Genomic DNA, 3,106 nt, shown 5'->3' with positions numbered 1-3,106 from the left:
CCCCCAAAGCTGTAAACCCAGGGGAAACAACTGCTTAAATTACACTCAATTAAGTTTTTATAATAAAAGTTACAATTACATGATAATGTTTCTACTTTGTTTCTTTTTTTTTTTTTTATATAAACATTTAAATTGTGGCTGTCATAAAAACTTCGCGGATTTATTCAAACATAAATTAAATATTGAAGAACAGTAAAATTTATAATGAATATGTTATATGGTGCATATATTTAGCAAAATGCCCCTCTCTACAGTTTATTTTTCTATCTGACTGATGAGTTTATGGTCACCGAATATGTTTTTCTGAGGTAAATGTGACGTTACGTGACATTGTTTACAAGCCGTTATATTGAGGTCTTTGCGCTGCTGAAACACTGATTGAGTGATTACACGAGACAGGAGACGGATTGTAAAGCTGTACTCTTTCTTTTAACTTGCCTTCGGATGTTTAGTCATGTTTATTTTGTGCTATAACTAGTATTAAAGCGGAGGAGATGATCAGTACAGCGATCACTCCACATTAAACGGCGCCAAAACGGCATTTATTGTTTGAATACTGCAATACAATGGACAGAATTTGAAATCTGAGACTTTGTTTCATATTAAAAGTACCAAAGCACAAAGCTTATGTGCCCTTCAATGTTCCGTCCATTAAGGCGAGACACAAAAACACTAATCGCCTTATTTACCCAGGTGATTGATTACATTGATAATTGCAAACATTTTTTTTGTATTACAAGTTTTCTAAAATGTTAGGTTTAAATATGCAAATGAGGCAATATATAATGAAATATGCGCTAATTTGCATACATTTCTAGTACAAAAATCTAAACACTGGATGAAGTCAGTTTTAAAATTCTTGTTTAATTTTTTTTACATATTAGTCGAATGTTTTTACAGAGGGAATGTTGGGTATCTAATTTTTGTCACTCCATAATCCAGAAAACACTTAGAACAGACAGAAAACAATATATTTTCACAATTTTGGGGGAATAAACTGTATATAATCAAGCAGGAATAAAAATGTAAAGTTTGGTGTGTGTAAGTGCTACTGAAGTGGAGATTTATGGCTCAGTGTAGGAGAAAAAACTCGTTTTGAGAAAACGGCCTTTAAAAATATGTATTGAAATTAAAATCTATTGACCCAAATAGATAAAGTGCTATAAAAGAAACACTTAACACTGTCTTTTGGATGTTTTCTTTCCACTAGTCTGAAAAAACACTATGGAAAAACCAAAAAGCCCAAAATCTCAAACTTGACAGATGCCTGCAGTGTCTGCCCATAACTGAAAACAGGCCAGACTAATCGATTCTTGGGATTTAAGAATCAATATCGTTTCGTAAAAATGAGAATCGATTGAAATCGAGAGATCAGTATTTTTTTACACAGCCCTATTGGTGTGTGTGAGTGTGTGTGTGTGTGTGTGTGTGTGTGTGTGTGAGATGACCACGTTCGGTTGGAGCCCTTAACAGCGCAGCACGTTCGAGGATGTCCGGGACGCGGAGGACGCTCTGCTCAATCTGGACCGGAAGTGGGTCTGTGGACGGCAGATCGAGATCCAGTTCGCTCAGGGAGACCGCAAGAGTGAGTGCTGACCCGGTCTGAGAGGAGACTGTGTCTGGGAGCGATTGTGTCTAGGGCTGCGACGAGATATCGATGCAGAATCAATTAGTGGATCCATCTTCCGAATGTATGGCGATTCTCTCTGGAATGGGTTCTGAGCTTAGATTTTAACAGCAGATGGCGCGCTACTCTAGTTTTTATCCGCTCACTCAAACACTCATGAAGAAGAGCGCTTGTGCGTTCAGCTGAGTGTAATTTAACTTCGGCTCAGAATGCTTTTATGACGCCAGATTAATGTAAACACAGCCCACTGTGAACTAGAGGCTGACATTTCTTCGGGAATCCCGCGGGATGGGAAACAAAATCACTATTAATCACGTGATTGGGACAGGACAGGAAAAAATGTCAGCGGGAGTGGGAATCGTAATAACACTATGATACCCAACTTAATACACAAATATATCTTTATATAAATAAACTATACACTGTCTACTTTCAAATGAAAAAAAAAAAAATCAAATAGAAAACGTGTGTTAGCATGGATGATTTACATGAAATTTAATGTGTGCAATGTACACTGCATTGTTTAAGCTGGCTTTCAGTTCAATAAAATAACAAAAATCTACATTTTGGATTTTTATTCAACTAAAGTGGAATTGAGTTCAAAATTAAAATATACAGTTTATAGTTTATTTATATAAAGGTATATTTGTGTATAAAGTTGGGTATCATAGTATTATTACGATTCCCGGTCCCGCCCACTCCCGCTGACATTTTTTCCTGTCCCGTCCCAATCACGTGATTAATAGTGATTTTGTTTCCCATCCCGCGGGATTCCCGAAGAAATGTCAGCCTCTAATATGCATCAGACGTTCAGCCAACGGTGCGTGGACGTGACGTCTGAGGCTGAGACTATTCACAACCTAGCTCAGAATCGACTCAGAAAGAATCGCCATGCATTGGAAAATCTCAGAATCATTCCTCGATTCGCGATGCGTGGATTTATTTTCCCAGGCCTAAGTGTGACCGAGCTCTCTTGTGTTTGTCAGCGCCGGGGCAGATGAAGACCAAGGAGCGGCAGTCGCCACGCAGCCACTCGCGATACGACGACTACGATCGGCGCAGACGCTCGCGCAGCCGTGACAGACGCAGGTCTCGCAGCCCGTCCTACGACAGGCGCCGCAGACGATCCCAGAGCCCTAGAGAGTGAGCGAGTGAGCGTCTCAGCATCTTCACTGCTGTGGATCAGGACACTGACCTTGTGCTTCTCCCAGCAGGTCCAGAGGAGGAACACACCGCAGACGCAGCCGAGAACACGACAGGTAGATTCTCACCCGGGATCATAGCTGATTGAGCTGGACCTCAACTAACTCTTTATTATTATTATTATTTATACCATGGTCTGCCTGAATACTGGATTCTGATTGGCTGGCAGGTATGCAGTAAAACCGTTTAATGCACAGGTAGTTCCAAGTCAGTTTAATCACTGTTCTATATTAATGCGCTGCTTTTATTGATGCGCACACACACACACACACACAC

General features: G+C 40.1%; 1 protein-coding gene across 1 annotated transcript in view; it reads left to right on the top strand.

Moving 5' to 3' along the window:
* The window catches only part of LOC107730045 (serine/arginine-rich splicing factor 10-like), a 15,740-nt gene that overhangs the window by 5,092 nt on the left and 7,542 nt on the right, over positions 1–3,106 (top strand). Inside the window, exons 4-6 of the mRNA XM_016540778.1 lie at positions 1,482–1,585; positions 2,614–2,770; positions 2,842–2,886. Of these exons, the coding sequence (XP_016396264.1) occupies positions 1,482–1,585; positions 2,614–2,770; positions 2,842–2,886 (306 nt within the window). The remainder of the gene's footprint in view (positions 1–1,481; positions 1,586–2,613; positions 2,771–2,841; positions 2,887–3,106) is intronic.

Source organism: Sinocyclocheilus rhinocerous, unplaced genomic scaffold (genome assembly GCF_001515625.1).
Source record: "Sinocyclocheilus rhinocerous isolate Xijiao unplaced genomic scaffold, SAMN03320098_v1.1 scaffold1119, whole genome shotgun sequence".
NCBI lineage: Eukaryota > Metazoa > Chordata > Actinopteri > Cypriniformes > Cyprinidae > Sinocyclocheilus > Sinocyclocheilus rhinocerous.
This window is presented reverse-complemented; position numbering and strand designations above follow the sequence as displayed.